We start from the raw sequence: 18,987 nt of genomic DNA, 5'->3' as shown, positions 1-18,987 counted from the left end.
ATGGAGTTTAGTATTTAAGCATTCGTATTCGTAAACCATACAACAGTACTAAGGGAAGCAAGGAAAACTCCACTGTATGGCTATCATACCAACAAATGGTGCCACCAGTTATTTTTTCCTTTTTTTTTAAATGCATCAGTGGTTTATCGGCTGCTAAACGAAGCCTTTTTAGATTCCTTTTAGGTTGAGAGCTTGACCCGTAACAAATCCGTTTAATGGTCGTTAAGTAGATTTGTATCAGTTGGATCGTACACATGAGTACCAGACTCGCACGAGCGACTTCTAATATTGTGATAAAAAATTTGAAACCCTTTTGTGAAATTTACATCAAGTTAACACTTTAAGCTCTGGCATTTTGCACTGACTTCCTCCTTCTGGGCATCATACAGACTAGCTTACTCTCACTGAACGATAAAATAATTCTGCTCGAAAAAAAAAAATTACACCAACTGACAGCATGTGCAACGGCTGCTTTGAATTTGCGCTTGTGTAGCCGTGCGCTTATAATACTGCCGCCCAAAAATCTGTCAACTATCTTCAATGCACAATGGAAGGGTAACATGAAAACATAAAGAAAAGCAATAGAAAGTTGATGTGAAGCATTTTGCAGTGTATTCATACAGAGATATGAAAAACTTCTGATAAGTTGGTGACATAGTCGTCCCCGTGTTGATGTTATCATTGTTTTTATCACGATAAAACGAGCGAAACAAAAAGAGCTACCTGAACTGTCAGTTGCGTTTACCGCTGCCGCTTGGGCTGTCCGTCGACTGTGCGGGCCGAGCCCACTGTTCACATTGCGATGGTATGCCTACATGTGTGAGTGTGTGTATGTGCGTGCGTATGCTCCTTTTCATTGGGCTCGTCTGACGACACACGAAACAATTGAACCACCCGCAGGAAGGCAGCAGCAGCCAGTTTTCTCACCGAAAGCACCCATCATCCGTGTCCCGGCGACCCAATATTCGACGGGGACGTGACGTGACGTGCGTGCGTGCGTGCTTGTGTGCTTGTGTTCCCAGTGTGCAGTGGTGTGTTGTGGAGGAGCAGTAGTCGCAGGAAACGAATCGGCCGATCCCATCCCAGGGCTGGGTAAGAGGTAAATAGTGGTGCGTGTGCTAATTGCAGGCTGTGTGGTTGTGTGCGTAGAGTTGAAGCAATCTGTGTGTTTCGTGACGGAGATTGCTGTCCCCCTCTTCTTTTGCCCCGCCCCTCAGTTTCCAGTAAACAGAGTGGAAGGCATTTCAGGAGCGGTATCATCATCACCCCCGACCCAGGCTCCGTGTACGGGAATTTCGGGATTGCAGTGTGCGAGCGTGTGTGTCTGTGTGTCCGTGTGTGCGTGTATCGAGGTTCTGCAGCAGTATCGTCCGTGGTGTGAAAAGTGTGTGTTTGTGTGGCTGAGGTGGGTGCAGTTCAGAAGAAGTGTAGCTTTGACCGTGCGTGTGTTCGATTCGCCAGCACCAACCATTCGCGGAGAAGCCTCATCGTGCGTGATTGAAACGTGCAAAGGGAAGCTGACAGTCCAGAAAGTACAAGTGAGTGTTGGAAAAGGATGGGAAGATGGCCACCACAACAAGCCCCGCTCGAAGCCCTCGTCTCGGTGGAGCAAGGGAGCACAGCCGTTGCCGGGCTGGCGGAGTGAACCGGAGTGTGGGACAGGAGAAACTTTTTTTTTATGGTGCCCTGTTTTTCCTCCACTGTCCACCGTCCGCCCCCCGCTCCATTGGTCACTTTCGCATTCCGCCGGGAGAAACCGAGCTCTCTTCGACTGACATCAGCAGCAGTAGCAGACGCACGTACGCGGTTGGGGCTGCGCCATATAAGCTCGTCCGTCGGCCAGCACCACCATCTTCGCCATCATCTGTGCCCGTTCAACCGCTTCCGACCTGCTCGATTTGCGCTATTTTGCACACGGACTGGGGCGGGGGGGCTACACGTAACGAGCACTTACACACGCCTCGTCGTCTTACACCGCGCGCCCTTACTTGGGAGCCATTTTTTCTTTGCTCTCTCTCGCAGGCCGCGACCGCCGCGACTTTCCCTCCCACGCGCGGCGAGACACTCTGCAGAGTCAGCACGGCAGTCACGGAGACTTTTTCCCGTTTCGACGCAATGCGTACAAAAAAAAAAGCGCAAACTGCACACAAATCCCTGTGCCTACTACAAAAATCGCTATTGCTGCATTGGTTACTCCGGGGTCGTTTTTTCGGGGTCTCACCTACTGCGATGAACATTAGCATGTACAACCGGAGGAAGATTATGGTGTACCTGTGCTCTGTTATCGCGGTCACGACTGTGGGGCGCATGACGTGCGTGAAAAAAACGACGATAATACAAAGAGAGATACATTTCCAGTGGACAAATAATACCCTCGGCACACAACCTACTCGAGCTGCTGGAAATTGAAGACGGGGGAAGGGAGTGGGAAGGAACCCATTCACATCGTCACCCACTTGCGTGTGTCGAAGGCTTGAATTGCGAACGAATTTACCTTGCAAAAGGCTTTTGGTTCTGCTGCGTTTTATCATTTCCGTGGAACAGCTCTGCCTTCCGGAGCGGTATGACGCACAAAAGCTTGTTTCTAGTGAATCCCCCTCCCACCGTGCCATCAAAGAACCGGCGAGAAGTGATGATTGAGAAATTGCCTACATCGAAGGTACTCGAAGGAGCCAACACAACAACACGGCGCAGAGAAGATTCATTCCCATTTCCCTTCGTACGAGGGCAGGAGCAGAACAGGAATGGGGAGAGAGAGCGTGTGCGGCAGGGTGTCCTGCAGCGCATTGACCGACGAACGAACCGGCCTCCCTCCCCACCCAGTGCGCTTGCATAATGATAAGCTTTTTCGTAACACGGATGCATACTTGATCGCGGTAGTGCTGGGTGGTGGTGTCCCCGGGCTACGGCCGCTCCGAGTCAGTGACGTTGCATTTTCCATTGCTGGTTACTTCATTTTCGTTCCGTTTTAGGAGGATCGGCTTGCCAGCGGCCCGGTGATAATAGCAGAGCTTTGGATTTGGAGAAGCAAAATGCCACCAAAAAAGAAGAAAAATTGGAACCTAAAGAAGGAATAGAAACATCGCAATGCCTACATAAACATTAATGCATTCGTTGGCGATCGGAGCTCTAAGGCTATAAAAAATGCGATTATCTGCGCAAGATGCGAGCGGGCTAAAGAAGACACTGCTGCAAGAATCGAACGAAACGCACCAGCTTGGCGGCACCAGCGACTTTCTTCGGCTCAGCCTCGGGGCCCGGCCTGGCCGTGAAATTTCTGCCGTGCTGCCGTGCTGCCCGCTGCACAATTGATTGGGGAACGCAAAGAGCACGCGGAACCGTTTTGCTTTGGTGTTATCGGTCAAACGGCCACACACCACACACGGGGCGGAAACAATCACCAGACGGCAATCTGTGTGTGCAAGTTGACTTTATGCTCTTCTGCCCCCGTGAATACACACACACACACACACACACATTGTAGTAGCGTCATCTCTTCGGTCAGAAGGGGGCATTATTGCCTCTTATTTAGTTTTTGCTTGCCTTTTTCTCGTATTGATAATACTTGTCATGGGCAAAGCAAACCTTTTTCTACTAATGCATGCGTTGCTGCGGTTGATAATGGAAGGAGCTGCCAGGGGAAAAGGTATCATTTGGTGAACAAACACACACACACACCCAACGCCTATCGGTTTGCTGCTCTTTGGCATTAGCGATGGAAAATTTGCGCAAATTATTGAATGCTCATAAAAATGGGATTTAAAATCTGTTCTGCGCCATCTGTGGCAATCCGTTTCTTGTAGATGTAGATAATAGATAACAGTTTAGTCGAGATTTTAGTATATTTTTTAGAGGAAATTTGTTATGGAAAAAATAGTTTTTTATGGCAATTTAGGATAATTAGTTCTATTGCGTGTCATGTACTCAAGCAAACCAAAAGTCCATAGTTAGATAGTGTTAGGTTAAAGTAGAAAACACCCTAAAAGCTGCTTCATTTTCACTTTCAAAGAACCAGTACATGTTGACACGGACGCATTCTGGCGCGACGTACATTAGCGACAATACGTAAAACAGTTAATCGTTTCAACGCCACCCCGAACATCCCAAAAACATGTCGTCTGCGTGTCCAAATGGGTGAAAAATACTACATTAAAACACACACACATAGGGTTTCGGTTCTCGAGTACTAACATCTTTGCGGCGTAAAATGGATTTCCCACTTGAGCATGCTGGGCGGGCAGAGGCGCACACACCAACGGCACCGCCAGTAAATGCGTGCACAAATATTGCCGGCTAAAGTTCTTCCTGCTTTTGCTAAGGCACCGGTCGTGTATGTGTGTGGGGCGTGTGGTTAAAAATATCCTCATCCAAAAAAATAACCACGCGCGCGCGCCACTCTCTACGTACGTACCGAAACGCACCACAGCATTATTTTGCCACTGCCGAGCGACAGGATTCCGAATCCCGCGGGTCGGGTTGTGCGCGTTCTGTCACCCCGATTGGTTGGGTTGCGGACCCATTAAAACTGCGTTTCTTGAACTGCGCTCGTTGGCCACAGAGTGGAAGGGAATTGGGGGGTAAATGGGGCTGACAAGGGAGAGCGACCGGCTTGGTTTAACACGCAAATGTCATTCCGTTCATCCTTCGGATGATCGGGGATCGTGGATCGAGGGGGAGGGAATACGCACTTCGCACGATCTCGAACGAACTTCTCCTGGTGAAGTTTGTCTCCTGCTCTCGATCAAGTCGGTCGTGCATCCTCCGTGTCGTCGTGTCGTGTGCTGCGGAGTACGTTACAACCATTTCCGCTCCCTATCAATTCCGGTCGGGTGATCGAGTGTGCGTGTGTGTTTGTGTGGTGACTGCGTGGCAGTAGAAAACTCAACCTAGGCAATGGTCCTAGTTGAGGTTGAAGAGGAGCAGGGCCTTACGCTCCTCTTATCGGTGGTGTTTGCATGATACTTGCAATAATATCTGGATGTGAAAAGTTTCAAATATTCCAATCGCACGACAGAGTGCCAGTGTGTGGTGCAATTGACATCGAACCAGTGCAATCACCACCTCTCCTAAGGGAAGAAAGGATTACGAAACGTCGGAACCGTTTTGTGCCCCTATTTTCGTAGCGCCGGTGCTTCTTCATAGTGACATTACGTGCAGCAGCAGCAGCAGCAGGTTGGTTGTCGTCTCTTCGCGGTTACCGTCCATCATAATCATGTGCGACGTCGATGACGTTAAACATTGTTCAGGCTGCTTCTTTTTAGTTTTTTTTTTCGCGCTTACGGCGAACTTCGCCTCCACGATCGAGTTGGTGGTTTTCGTGTCGAAGCGGTGAATCACGCCGTGGTCCGAGGTTCACACACAAACCCGTCGAATGGGACCGGCGCGCATGGACACACCGAAAACGGTGCAATTGGAACAAAACAACGGGCCCATATGGCGCAAGTGGATCAACCGGGAAACTAAATATAGGAATTCTGTGTCTGTTTGAGAGAGAGAGGGAGAAACTGCCAGACAGCAACCTAGTCCACACCGATGCAAATGTGAACTCGGGGTTGCAAATGTTGCTCTCCTGCAGTCCTTCCCTTTTTGGAGGCGGCGACTCGGTGACGCTCTCTCGCGGGGCGATGTTTTGCTTCCTTTTCGGCTGCAACACGCGCTTTGCATTAGACGTTTGGAAGGTGTGGACGACGGGTTTGAGTGCTGCTACTTTAGCCAGCACCCAACACGACGAACAACGTCGCGGTGTGGAGGTTGTTAGGAAAGGGTATGACATGCGCACACAACTTGACTGCAATAGGAAAGGACAGGAACACAACACACACACACACAAATGCAAGCAGGGAACTGGTGCACTTAACTGACTACCAGTTTAAACCGCCGCACCACGCGTTCGTTTCAATCGGCGTGAATACGATTCTAAGATCGTTCTAATGAATATGTTATGGCTGTCTGTGAATAGTAGATGAATCAACGCACACGTGGGTGTGTGGAAGAGATCTTAGTTTCATTCAAACATTTTGGGTAACTCTCATTGAAGAGGAATGTGAAGAATTTTGGCATCAGTTTTTGATAGCTTTTAAGCAAAAGATCATTGATATGCGAACTTTAAGCATAAAACCGTTCCAATAATTATTTACTTGCTTAGTTCGTTCGTTGCTTAGTTTCTGTTCAAAATACCTGAAAGTAAGATTTCGGAGCAATATTTTCAAAGAAACGATCGGTTCTCCAAGATCTGGATTCGATCTCACCACCTCACCACGCGTGACTTATACAGGAGTGGCACTAACCAATTTCACCACGGACTCATATCTCGATTGACCATGTAATTCGGCATGATAAAGCTAAGCTACAAAGTTCTGTGGAATCTATTATACTTGGAAGATGATCTAACTCACCCATTCGCCCTCGTTTCCGGAAGTGTTTGTTTTTCTTTTCGTTTACCAAAACTCGACGAGCGGTTCAAGATGGTGATCTGTCTGTACATCCCAGTGCTCCTGCCTTGCTTCTGTTTACAATTACACTGCAACGACGCCCACCCATCCTCGAACGTAATATCCTCTTTTGCTCTCGATTCACAACTTTTCTTTCGGGTTTTCATCTTGCCTGATGACTTGCCGGTGGTTGGATTGTGTATTAATTTCACATTCATCCACCCACCTTAAAAAAAAACAATCACGCGAACAAAGTTAATACCCGTCTCTCGCCGTGTCGACGCCTGCTTATGCTTATAGCTCTTAGTTACCGTCTGTGTTGGGTTGCTGTGGGGGATGGTTTGGGGGGAGTGTAAATTCTTACATTTCCCACCGCGCTCACAAAACAGCCGTTTTTTCCTCTCAAAAACCATGTGATATCGGGAGGGGAAGGGTGATGGGAGGTTTAAAAATAGCGCACCCAGATTGTGCGCGCCCGGCACACAGTTTTCTCACTGTGCCGATGGGTCTTGGGTGTATTGGTGAAAAACTCCTTCGTGTGTTGTGTTCCACCCCATCTTCAACATGGACAGCCCGGCCTAGGCATTAGTACACACCCCACGAGGAGGAGGAGGGTGATGCTGCAAAAGTGAACCTTTTTTTGTGTTTGCAAAACAACACGGTCACATTAGATTTTGCGTTCGTGTATGCTCCGTGTCGGATGCACTCGCCGAGCTGCGTTGACCTGCGCAGCGCCATACTGTGCGCGCGATCGTTGCGCGTTGTTTGTAGGAGAGAGCATAGACAGAGGGGTTGGGGGTGATGTACAAAAAAATCGAATCTCCCCCCCCCCCTTTTTCTCTTTTCTTAGTTCTTTTAGTATGTAATCTCACGCTGTTTTCGTTGCTGCGCGGCGGTGTAGCTTATCCAGCAGACGAACGAACGAACGAACGATCGATTGGAGATCGGCTCTCTCGTGGCTTTGGTGTGATCGCTCGGGTATGAGAATTTTTGGCAAGCTGTGGAAAATCGTTTCACCCAGGTTTCTTTATTACCCCCTTGCCCCTCCTTACACAGGGGCACAAGTAGCGCCATTCCATACCCCGTCGCCTTAAAGGGGGTGAGAGAAACTACAAATACGAGAAAGATGAGAGCGAATCTTTGGTTTTCTGGTTGATCCTAGTTGGCGTTGCTGTGAATTCGCAGCCCCACACATACACACATACACACAGCCGAGTAGTGGTTCTCGCGTTTCGTGTTTCGCAGGGACCGGGCGGGTCCTCTCAATACGGCCTACCGTTTGGGGCCAGTTTCCGATCGGATGCTGGCGCGCGCGATTCGCTCGATCGTCTTAGGACGGCTGCCGTCCTAATTTTTGTGCTTGTGCTGTGCTTGTGTGTGTGTGATGGCCTTTAGAGTACTTTCTCTTTCGCGCATGAACCAATAATCATCATCATTTGGTGGTGAAGCGATCAAGAACCTCAACCCAAAAAAAAATACACCTACGCAAATATTGCTTACACGTGTGCGTGTGTGTGTGTGCAGCAGTTGCTCGAAATTCGTCTTGAAACATTAACACACGCTCCGCTTAGAAACGGTGCAAGAAGAAGAAACATTTCCACTTCTGTGTGTCGGTTGGGAAATTTGCGTAGAGGAAAATTTTAACCCAAAATACACCGCCCGTGTGTGGGTGTTGTTATTGGAAGTGTAACTGTGTGTGGTTGTGTGTGTGTGTGTTGTGCTCTGGTGACCTAGGTCCAGTGGACACAGAAATGTGACACGCAATAGCTTGACTTACGAGAAGAAAGGTCTAACCTCTAGTACGCGCGAAGGGGTCTAATCGTGGCTCCCAAACATTGTGAATCCCAAACGACTTCTTTGAAGAAGATGACTAATTAAACCATAAAGCAAAATACACTTTCTCACAGTGTGTGTGTGTGTACTTGTGTGGGTGCATCGCGTGTCCCGTGTCTTGTAAATCAAGTTCTGTTCTTTCTATTCTAACGTACAATCGACACGCGAGCGATCGTCTTCTCGGGCGGACATTACGTCAACTCGGCGTGTGTGTGTGTGTGTGTGTGCCCTAGTAGCTTCGAAGGATTGCGCCCCCGGGGGTCGATTGCGCGGCGCCGCACGACCTCTTCGGCAGAGGGCCGCCAACATGTGTTCGGTGTGTAATAGATTAGTGTGTGGGGTCACACAGATTGTAGTACGACTGCTGCTGCACTTCTCACTAAATCGTCACTGTTGTACAATCCCGTCCCTTTCTATTTTAATTATACACTTTTCCAGATTGCTGGGATCACTAGGGAAAAAAAATCTGCTTTTTCTTGCCTGTTTTGGGCAGTTGCGTTGAAAATGGTGGTGCCCCGTGTTGTCATGGGCCACAGCTCTCAGTTGGCATTGGTTATTTGTTTTGGTTTGGCTGCTGTAGTGAGCGGGCAGAGCAGGGCAGTCCGTTTCTTCAATCGAGGTCAATAGCCACAATTAATATGTGTAACGAATTGTGTAAATACTGTTCATTCTTGTCCTTTCCTTTTGCTTTGTTTTTTGTTCTTCCGCGTCATCTAGCCCGAAACGATGAAGCTGAATTAAGGATAAGAATGTGGTGAAAGTTTTTTGTTTTATTTTTGATCGAAATTCCAAGAACTGTCAGCAACGTTCGAAGGCTTTCTCACTCTTTTTTTTAAACAATAATCATACATTGTAAAGAACTGTAAACACAAACAATGAATGTGGTTTGTTGTGGTTCAAATCCTGTTCCACTCTATATTTCTTTTTGCGAAACGAATCAAGGACCAAGTGGAGAGGAGTTGTGCCTTTCGCCATTTTATTTTTGTGAAGTTCCTCAAATATGTTATTACCTTATTACATTTTCCTATGAAAAATCGACTCTAAAAGATTTTAAGCAGACTTATGGCTGCACAGATGATATTGTGCTATCAAACCCCTCCTAAGACCGGAAGGAAATTCTGTAAAATCAGATTAATCCTCTGAATGTTTCACTTCTGCTGCCTAAAATACACAAAACGATCGAGAGTTATTTAATTTGCTTTCCGTTTCGTTTTTGCACCACAGCGCGCCACATACAAAAGCGCCACCACAACCCACCCTTTCGTGTCCTATCGGTGGGTCCCCGCGCTTGAATGTGTGTTTTTTGGGGGGATTTTATTTTTAAATTCACGTTCTCCTTCTTACGGCGACGCCCATCATCCGCCCGTCCCGCCACGGATAGAGGCAGTTGTACCAACTGGCTCATGCCCATCGCGCCGCGTTGCTCTCCTTTACACTTTGCTCGACTTTTTGGCGTCGCGAATCTTTTAATGTGTGAGGTTTCCTGAGTGTTTTTATTGTTGTTTTTTTGTTGGCACTTAAACACCGTTTTTTCTCTCTGGTTTTCATTCTTGAACCATACGTATACCACTCAGCATATTATAACACACACACATACGGTAGCTAAGTTTTGGGGCATAAAGGTCCGGTGGCTCAAGCACTTGATTACATTTTCAACTGTACGCGAGGTAGAGCCGTCGTCCCACAGCACCATTACATACAATTGGCGGGGATTTGTTTCCCTTCTGGCGTTGGGTACGCTACGACCCCACACGCGGGTCAAGCTCGCTGGCGATCGCTGGTCGAAAAGGGGCAGAGACGGTGGTTCGTTATTTGGTTCACGGGCTAAACCGTGCTCTAATGCAAATGTGCTAGTATTTGGGTATGCCTTAGGGGCGAGACGAAGAAAACAATGAAGCCAAAGTTTGTGTAGCCAAAGCGAAGGTTAACTAACGCAGCCCAAAACTCCACCACCGAGGGGGCGATGAATCCGAAGCGCAGCGATGGCGATGTGTTGTTTATGATGGGCTATGAATCCCTTCAAGTGATTCATAGTCGAGTCGCTCGTAGGGAACAAAACACGATTTGACCGGAACAACAATCCCAGCTCTCACGTGCGGCCGACACGTGACAGAACACGGGTCGTTTTGCTTCCTGTAGATGTAGTGTGTATGGTGTTTACTTCAACTTTATGATTATTTTATGACAATTTATGGCGCCACGGTTAAAGGACAAATGGCAGGAAATGTGTACATAATGTCCAAAAAGAAAAACAACACATTTTAAAGCTATCGTACGGAGGAATGGGGACTGTTATGTAGATTTTACTACTATTTTAAAAGCAACTTTCAACATCTGTAAACAACAGACACATATTATTTATCGCAACAGCCTACATTTGCATCGTCCACTAACAACTGTTTCTTTTATCATTTCACTCTCTTTCATGTACACCGAATCGATTCGAATTGGATGCTGATGATGTTCGCTCATTTCCCTCGTGCAACACCAATTTGTCACCGACTTTGCGGCGCAAACGAAAACAAAACCCACATATCACGCACGCACATTTGGTTCAACCACTGCGCACTGCTGCCTGCCTGCCGCACAACGAACGATCACGACGACGACGACCACGACCACAATACGCGCGGGTTTTTTTTGTAGGTAAACCGAAAATAACATGGTATGCGCCAAGGACGACGAAGCGCTCTGCACCATCAGAGACGTCCGACCAGACGCAGTACAGAAACGCTTTTCCATAACGGTCCGTCCGCACTATACCGTCGCCACGCTGTACGAGGATGTGCGGCTGCAGACGGCATTCAGTGACTTCGAGCTACATCTAATCGGTACCGAGTCGGACGTACAGGTAAGCCACTAGGCGGACGGGTTGATCGATCTTTTGGGCTTAATTATTTCTTGTAGCGTAGTTTTGGTGCCGTGACTAGGATAATGGACTAAAAGAAGAATAAAAAAAGGAGCATAATGCTGCTTTAAAACGACCTTTTTTAGTTCCAAACTTTGCAACAATCTCATCTACATTGCATTACTTTCCTAATGAACTCTCCTCTGCTCTTATCAGCAAACAAATTCCGTCTTATGTAACAAGAGGAGTGTGTATAACCAATGTCAAGTACAAAACATTATTGCCCTGTTTTACGACGGAGACTCCCTTCCCCTCCCCCCATTCCAATCTCGCATTCCCCATTTCTTGCGTAAAATTGTTTGTAAACACACATTAGCTTTGTTTTGCTACGGTTGCGCCCTTTAACGCGGCTTAGCTGACTGGTCATCGTCGTCCCTATGCGACTGCAGGAACTTCATTCATTCACTCTATCAACAAGTGGATTGGTAGTGGTGGTGTCAGAGCAACATAAGCCGGTCAGTAGCAAGTATTGTCAAGAGTGCAGTACAATCGGGCCTTACTTGCGGCCTGAAATCTTACCACAACTTGTACAATTATTTACAATGCAAACCGCATCGACAATGTGTAATGTTTACGCAATGTGACATAATTACTGGTTGTGGGAAGGTTGTTTGACTTGCGCAGGGTTGAAGACCTTTTCTACATTCTGTGCAACAATCATCCTTAATGGGATCCACCGTTCGCTTACGGTGTAAAAATGGGACACAAAAATGTGACAAAAATATCAACAAATCTGCACTTCTATGAGGTCGATTAAATTTGCCAGCTTTTCCTGTCTCTTGTCCCAACCGCATCATAGGCCCGATCCCGGAGAGTGTTGACAAAAATTGCGTTAACACGCTGGTCTATTTTCGGTTTGGCTTGAATGTGATACGCTTTTCGCACGCCCGGACGATGAAGATGATTTATGGATGTTGAGCGCGATTCTGTACCGTCCCGAAGCGATTCTGTTAATAAAAAAAATCATAAAAATACTTCTAAAACCTGTCGCTGCTAAACTAACTTCACATTTCTTGGTTGGTGTTTGCTTAATTTCAGATTCCTCTACACGAACGGCAACAGGAGAAGTTAGCGGATGTTGGTATAAAGTTTGGTGTCGTGAACAACTTTACCATTGTACCGCGGATGTCATTGTTGGTAAGGCTTTTGTGCAAACAAAAATCGTTTGCCCTCCGGATACTAATTAGCAGATTGACTTTTTCTTCTTCCCCCTTCCAAAAGATGCCCGCGGAGGATATGTCATCCGATGACGATCTAGCGCTAGGTGCATCGGCAAGCCCGGTAGAGTCCGGTAACTACAATATCCCAGAGGCGACGGCTATTCCACCACCGATCCTGCGGCGGTTCAACAACGACATCGAAATACACAACACCGCGAAGAGCAACAGCTTACCGGCGATCGCAGCGCCACCGATCAACAGTATGAGCGGGGGCAGCATCATCAGCAACGGCTTCCACCATGGCGATGGTGGTGGTGGTGGGAGCGGTGAGGGAGGTGGAGGAGGGCTAGGGGGCAGGGGCAGAAGGTTTGGGGGCGATGGGGGCGAGAGCGAAAAGGCGCCCCACTTCCGGGGGCTGGTTAATCAGGCGATGACCTGCTATCTGAACAGCTTGCTGCAGGGGCTGTACATGACGCCCGAGTTCCGGAACGCGCTGTACAACTGGGAGTTTGACGGGGAGGACGAGGCCAAGTCCATACCGTACCAGCTGCAGAAGTTGTTCGTGAACCTGCAAACGTCGCCCAAGTCGGCCGTTGAGACGACGGATCTGACGCGCAGCTTCGGGTGGGATTCGGCCGAGGGCTGGCAGCAGCACGACATCCAGGAGCTGTGCCGCGTCATGTTCGACGCGCTCGAGCATAAGTTCAAGCGCACCGAGGAAGCGGACCTGATCAACCGGCTGTACCAGGGGCACATGATCGACTACGTCCGGTGCCTGGAGTGCAACACGGAGAAGCAGCGGGAGGACAAGTTCCTGGACATACCGCTGCCGGTCCGCCCGTTCGGCAGTACCGTCGCGAACGAGTGCGTCGAGGACGCGCTGCAGGGCTTCGTCAAGCCGGAGATACTGAACGAAAGCAACCAGTACTTCTGCGACACGTGCAACAAGAAGTGCGACGCGCACAAGGGGCTCAAGTTCACCAAGTTCCCGTACATCCTGACGCTGCACCTGAAGCGGTTCGATTTCGACTACCAATCGTTTCACCGTATCAAGCTGAACGACAAGTAAGTGTTGGGAGGGTTTTTTTAATCAGTGTTGCTAAATGTCACTATCAGTGTCATAAAAAATCTGACTGAAACAAAATCCATGTCAGTGTTACGTACTCAATTGTGATAATCAGAGGTGAGACTCAAACAGTTGGTGAACCAATCACATGCTTCGGGACACTTTGTGCAACCAACGCTTGGTCATGACGTCAGTCACTATGTCATGACTTTTTTTTACTGCAATCTGTTCTGCAAAATGTTACTGAAATAGTCATGACGAATTCCGGCAGAAACAAAATGATGTGTGTGTCATGAGACGCTCAACTGTGATGATTAGAGGTGAGACTCAAACAGTTGGTGTGATCATCACATGTTTGGTGACATTGTGAGCAACCAACTCTTGGTCATTCACTTGGTCACGACATTTTGTGTTGGTGATCTTCGCGATAGTCATGGGAGATATGCGATGCTTGCTTGGGACCACACGCCAGGTATATTCCAAGAATGTCGTGAATATCACCGACAGAAAATGTCGTGACCGAGTGAGTGATCAAGAGTTAGGTGCTTAACAAAATGTCACTAAGCATGTGATTGGTTCACCAACTGTTTGAGTCTCACGTCTGATCATCTGAGTCGTGTACGTGAGATGATTTGAGCTTCGTTTCAGACATGACCGTTGGTGACTGAAACAGTGGTATTTGGGAGCATTGTTCACAGCTACCACGGATATGTTCATTGTTTTCGGTGGTTACTATCATGCGATTCTCATGACATCTTGTAGCATTGATTTTTAAAAAAAAAATTTAACCATTTTTCGTCTTGTCTCATTGCGTTCTCGTTACAGAGTGACTTTCCCGGAGCTGTTGAACCTGAATCACTTCGTCAGTTCGACGCCTACGCTCACGACGAGCACGATTGCGGCAGCGGCTGCGGCCGCTGCTGCCGCTGCATCCACCACCAACGGTACCGCCAACGGTAACGGGCCGATGATGATGGAGACGGCCGAAAACTTTATGAAGTCGGACGAATGCAGCACGACAGACAGTGGGTCGGCGCTGGAAGAGGATTCGTTCCAGAACGGTGGCACTTCCGTCTCATCGACAACAACCACCCCGAACGATCAGTTTATGGCACAGGTAGGGTTCGGCATAAATTCGGGGGCCCTTTTTGATAGTGGAGACTAAATAAATGCTCGTTCTTTCTTTTGTGCCACAGGATGACGATGAAGGCATTGATATGGATTTGGCGACCAACGGTGACAGCAAGTCGTCCCCGGTTAACAACAGCTTCAACGCACCTGGTCCGTACAAATACGAGCTGTTCGCCATCATGATCCATGCGGGCAGTGCGTCCGGTGGGCATTACTACGCGTACATCAAGGACTTCAAGAGTGGTCGCTGGTTCTCGTTCAACGATCAAACTGTTCTACCGGTAGGAAGCAATAGCTTTGTGGTGTACTCTTTGTATAGAGTCATTCTATAGTATCGATTTGCATCTCCCTAAACAGATCACGCAGGAGGACATCCACAAATCGTACGGCGGTGGGTCATACAAAACGTCCTACACGGGGGCATACACATCGAGCACGAACGCCTACATGCTGATGTACCGTCAGATCGACAGCGAGAAGAACGCACTCCCCATCTCGGAGGAACAGTTCCCGGACCACATTAAGGTAGCGTTCGGGTGTAAATGGTTATTGAGCATTCTTATTTATCCTCATTTAATTCCGTAGCGCTTGGTAATGAAAATACGCGCCAACGAGGGCAACCACAGCCGCGATCATCTGGACATGACGCGGCTCACGGTAGCGTACGAAAATCCGCGAACGCGCACCATCAAGGGCCACAAGATGGCGGTGTTTACCAGCTCGACGCTGGCCGAGACGGTGCAGGAAGCGGTTCGCGTGCTGCACCTGAAGGGCACGGTGCCGGTGGAACGGTGCCGGCTGGTCGGCTACGACTGCAACGCGCGCACGATCGAGCGTAGCTTCGAGGGACACGAGGAAAAGACGGTAGGCTGTCGGGGTTTGATTTATTAAAAATCGCATTAAACGTTAACATTCAACCTTTACCTTTCCAGATCGACGAGGTAATGCGCATGCTGAAGCGCTGCGACTCGCTGCTGCTCGAGGTACGCGAGGAAGGCGAAACGTTCGAGGAGTACCAGGTGCAGGGCGTCATGACGAAGGTGTACAAAGTGGACGTGAACGGTCGGGACGTCGAGGGTCCGGTATCGATACGCGCCAACCTGTCGCAAACGGTCGCCCAGTACCGGGCGATCGTTGCACGCAAGCTGAAGCTGAACCCGAAAGCGATACTGATCGGCACGACCGTGCACAAGGAGAGCGCGAAGCTGCTGCAGACGGACGACGCCACGCTCGAGGACGAACACTTCATCGAGTACTGCAAGGTGTTCGTGACGGTGGCCCCGACGGCCGGGGACGATCGCGAGCAGTACGGTGCCCGCTTCCGCCACTTCATTCAACGGCTGGACCATCTGGTGTCGTTTTACATCGTGCTGCCGAACAAGGATCCTGGTACGGTTGGACGCGACGCATCGCGAAAAGACGTACGGTGACCAATAAAGTGTTTTCCTTCTCTATTTCACTCCCTTTTAGACACGCTCGAGAGCCTGTCCATTCCACGCCTATCCAAAGAGACGCTGGCCGCGATTGCGGCGGCCGACAGCCCGATGGCCGGTGGCACCGGAGACAGCAACAGCGAGGACAGCAGCCTGAGTGATAACGACCGCACGCTGGTCGAGGATGACTTTGTCCACATCAAGCTGAACGGCGATCTGCATTTGACCAACGGTGGCAGCAGCGGCAGTGGTGCGATGAGCAATGGGGCAGCGGCCAAGGGCAGCAGCAAAGCCACCGCCACCACGCCGACGAGCGCCAGCAACGGTTTCAAGAGCGACGACGAGGAGGAGGACGAGGACGCGAAGCTGGCCGAAATGCTGCAGGAATGCCGGGCGCAGGAGTACTACTTCAAGGTGACACCGTTGAACACGGCCAGCAGCAGCAGCAATGGTGCGAGCAATGGCAGCTCCGCCGACGATAGCACGCGCAGTCACAGCACGGACAGCGGCAGCCAGAAGCTCGTCCAGGTGCTGATCGACAAGCGGTCGTGCAATGCGTACTTGAAGTACCGGCTGCAGTCGTACCTGCAAATCTCGATGGACTACTTCAAAGTGTTTTCCTCCGACGCGCTCTGCCCCACGAACGACAGCGCCAACCTGCTGAAGGAGCTGGAATACAAGTAAGTGTGTGTGTGTGTGTGGTGGTAGCTTGGCTCGTAGATGGTGTGCCTTACTGTACGTTTGCTTGCAGGGATGACGATCGGCTCGCGCTCGAGCTGGGCCGCGTGCTGCGCAAGGGCGAGTATAAGCTGAACGTGAGCTACGTCAATGTGAACCAGATGACGGAGGAGATGGACAACACGCCGTCCCTGTGCAGCACGATCGTGAAGAACGGCGATCTGGTGGGCCAGATCAAGGCCGACATTCTGGCCAGCCTGCCGGCAGCGCTGGGCGAGGGCGCCAAGAAGTACGCCCACCTGCACTCGAACAACTGCCGATTGCGCCGCAAAGGCATCAAGTATCTGTCGACCGTGTACAAGGACGATGAACGCATCGGGACCGACATCACCTTCCCGACGAATGTGGATGTAAGTTTCGGATTCGTTTACCCGCCAAAAGAGACCCTTTTGTGTGCTAATCGGTCGGTACTCGTTTTTGTCGTCCATTAGGTATTTCTGCAAGAAGTCGATGATCTCGCCAGCCTCACACCGATCGATATTAACGACGTGGTGCTGCTGGTGAGAAGATGGCATCCGTCGGAAATGAAGCTAGGCAAATTCCAAGAAATTCTATTCACTGGTAAGCTTTGGGAAGATTGTTTATTACGACACCTTAATAACAATTACTAACAACGATGCTTTATCCCTTGCAGACAAACTTGAACTGACGAAACATCTGTCCCGAATCAGCGGCATCCCGGAGGAAAACATCGAGTACGTGAAGATACCGCAGACCACGCTGCACCGGGACAGTGTGCTGAACATTCAGAACGGTTTGCACTGGGTGTCGACGCCCCAGCACGCCGATGACTGTAAAGTGTATTGCGTCGGCACGCTGCTTTACTACCGGTAAGGGGAACGTCCATTGACTCTCTTGTACATGCTGCTAAGCGCGAATTGTTATTCTCTCCCACCACCCGCAGCGATAGTACGGAACAGCTGAAGGAGCTAACGCCCGAGGAGCGCAAAGAACTGACGAAGAAGGACAACCGGACCAGCTCGACGTACTCCCCGCGGAAGGAGCGTGCTCTCAAAATCTATCTGGACGCATCGCCCAAGAAGGCCGACGACTGATCATCATCATCGCCGTCGGACGGTGGAGACGTTGTCGTCAGCAAGCGAAAGAAAATCTGTCCCTAGGAGCGCCACACACAGCCCGCACAGGAGACAGGAGAGACACACACCCTTCTCCGTTTAATTTATCATTATCGTTTGCTGTGTTTGCCGGAAAAAGAAAGGAAAGGGAACACATAAATCCCGCCATTTGGCATGCGCGGGATGGAGGAATGTTTAGAGCAAGAAGATTGTGTATTCTCTCGCCCTTTCGCTCACTCACGCTGCCGATCATATGTAAGCCGATCTCGTCGACTGCAGCGCGCATCCCCGGTCTATATCGTATTAAAGTCAGTTGTGTTTATTTATCTTCTAATCTATAAAACGGCGCGCGTCTCTGTGGCATCGGGGTTTGTGATGCGACACGCAAGCAGAGAAAACAACAATTCAAATTAGCTGTAAGAGAGAGAGAAAGAGCGCAGAGAACAGTGGGGCGGGACAGGCTTGTGATTTTGTTTGCGACACACTTTCCTGTCGCCGGCTGGGGAGAGACTGCCAAGCGCGGGAGGGTGATCATTTATTATTTACCTGTAGTTTGCGTGTATAGGGAAGTGAGTGAGTGAACAGTAGCGCACCGGAAAGTCGTTACAGTCGCCGGAAGACGGTTTTTTTGGTTCGTTGCTGTAGCCTTTTTTTTTGTTTGTTTTTTCGTATAAAAACTAGTTTAATGTACAATTTGTATCGCCCTATTGTTTCTGGCCAGCCGTCAATGGTCAGCATTTTTTTTGTGTATTACGTTTTTTCTTTTCTTTCTTTCCTTGTTTTAGATAGTCCCGCCAATGTCCAATACTCCTACTCGCACTACTAATCCCTGTTGCGTTAAAGCGAATGCCTTGTTCTGTTTCTTTTTTGAACAAAAGATTATTTTCGGTGTGTGCGTGTGTGTGTGTTTGTGTCGTGTGCGCATGTGACCTGGAATGATTATCGTTCCTGGCGCGGACAAGGAGAAGAGAAGTGTGTGAAACCTTTCTCGGAACGCTTTATGCTTTCGCGGCTCCTCCGAAGGTGTGGACGGAAAGGATGCGGAAATGAAATTGCGCGCGCATACCTTAGATAATTGCTAAAAAGAATAATATTGAATCGTATTATGCTTGTGGGCGGACCAGTTGGGCCAAGCAGAGCAGGCGATATGTCGTGTGATAAGCGAAACCGGCGCGCGCGCGCGGAAGCTTTGCGGAATGAAAGAAACACAA

The 18,987-nt window shown here is 49.2% G+C and overlaps 1 protein-coding gene across 1 annotated transcript; it reads left to right on the top strand.

Moving 5' to 3' along the window:
• The first annotated feature begins 793 nt into the window (after positions 1–793).
• Positions 794–18,473, top strand: LOC121594880 (ubiquitin carboxyl-terminal hydrolase 47). Its single transcript, XM_041918651.1, has 14 exons — positions 794–1,099; positions 10,911–11,115; positions 12,211–12,309; positions 12,394–13,397; positions 14,224–14,515; positions 14,595–14,810; positions 14,887–15,054; positions 15,115–15,393; positions 15,462–15,918; positions 16,000–16,642; positions 16,714–17,050; positions 17,132–17,261; positions 17,335–17,530; positions 17,605–18,473. Exons 2-14 carry the CDS (start codon positions 10,927–10,929, stop codon positions 17,753–17,755), a joined length of 4,161 nt encoding a protein of 1,386 aa, XP_041774585.1. The 5' UTR covers positions 794–1,099; positions 10,911–10,926; the 3' UTR covers positions 17,756–18,473.
• Positions 18,474–18,987: the final 514 nt, after the last annotated feature.

Source organism: Anopheles merus, chromosome 2L, assembly GCF_017562075.2.
Source record: "Anopheles merus strain MAF chromosome 2L, AmerM5.1, whole genome shotgun sequence".
Taxonomy (NCBI): Eukaryota; Metazoa; Arthropoda; class Insecta; order Diptera; family Culicidae; genus Anopheles; species Anopheles merus.
Note: the sequence above shows the minus strand (reverse complement) of the source record. Positions and strands in the feature narration are given on the sequence as shown.

Bases quoted from the DNA above. Each gene is read 5' to 3' on its own strand.
- LOC121594880 (XM_041918651.1), top strand. From the start codon at position 10,927: ATGGTATGCGCCAAGGACGACGAAGCGCTCTGCACCATCAGAGACGTC. The intron at 13,398-14,223 runs GTAAGTGTTGGG...TTCTCGTTACAG, and splicing joins CGTATCAAGCTGAACGACAA to AGTGACTTTCCCGGAGCTGT. The intron at 15,394-15,461 runs GTAGGCTGTCGG...TTACCTTTCCAG, and splicing joins AGGGACACGAGGAAAAGACG to ATCGACGAGGTAATGCGCAT.